General features: G+C 47.3%; 1 protein-coding gene across 1 annotated transcript in view; it reads right to left on the bottom strand.

Moving 5' to 3' along the window:
- The window catches only part of UTP14A (UTP14A small subunit processome component), a gene marked incomplete at its 5' end in the record, with an annotated part of 19,610 nt that extends 19,467 nt beyond the window's left edge, over window positions 1-143 (bottom strand). Inside the window, one exon of the mRNA XM_045295970.1 lies at window positions 6-143. Coding sequence (XP_045151905.1) covers window positions 6-143 — 138 coding nt within the window. The remainder of the gene's footprint in view (window positions 1-5) is intronic.
- Between the last annotated feature and the right edge of the window lie 221 nt (window positions 144-364).

Genomic DNA, 364 nt, shown 5'->3' with positions numbered 1-364 from the left:
CTGAGCGACCTCTTCTTTGTTGAGGGGCAACTGCACAGTCTTCTTGGATTTGACTCTAGTCAGCTGCTTTTTGATAGTGGCCAAGGATGATGATGCTTTAACGGACTGAAGCAGATCAGACAGGACCAGCTTCTCTCTAGTTCCTGTACAAAGGGACAGACTTCCTGGTCAGTATCATGCAGGGTGACCTCATGGTATAGAGGTGGCACTGACAGCAACTCCTGATCTCTTATCCCTATCCCCAGCAGCAGGAACATGACCAGTCTCATACAAGCCAGTTGTGAGTCAGTTGGTAGAAACAAAAACCCAATTAACTGCCATTCAGTCAATTGTGACTGATATTGAGTCTACACGACAGGGCAGA

The sequence above is a fragment of the Echinops telfairi genome, unplaced genomic scaffold (genome assembly GCF_000313985.2).
Source record: "Echinops telfairi isolate 266 unplaced genomic scaffold, ASM31398v2 ScPeMD7_6681;HRSCAF=7622, whole genome shotgun sequence".
In the NCBI taxonomy this organism is placed as follows: Eukaryota; Metazoa; Chordata; class Mammalia; order Afrosoricida; family Tenrecidae; genus Echinops; species Echinops telfairi.
The sequence above is the reverse complement of the archived record's forward strand: the minus strand, read 5'-3'. Positions and strand labels throughout refer to the sequence as shown.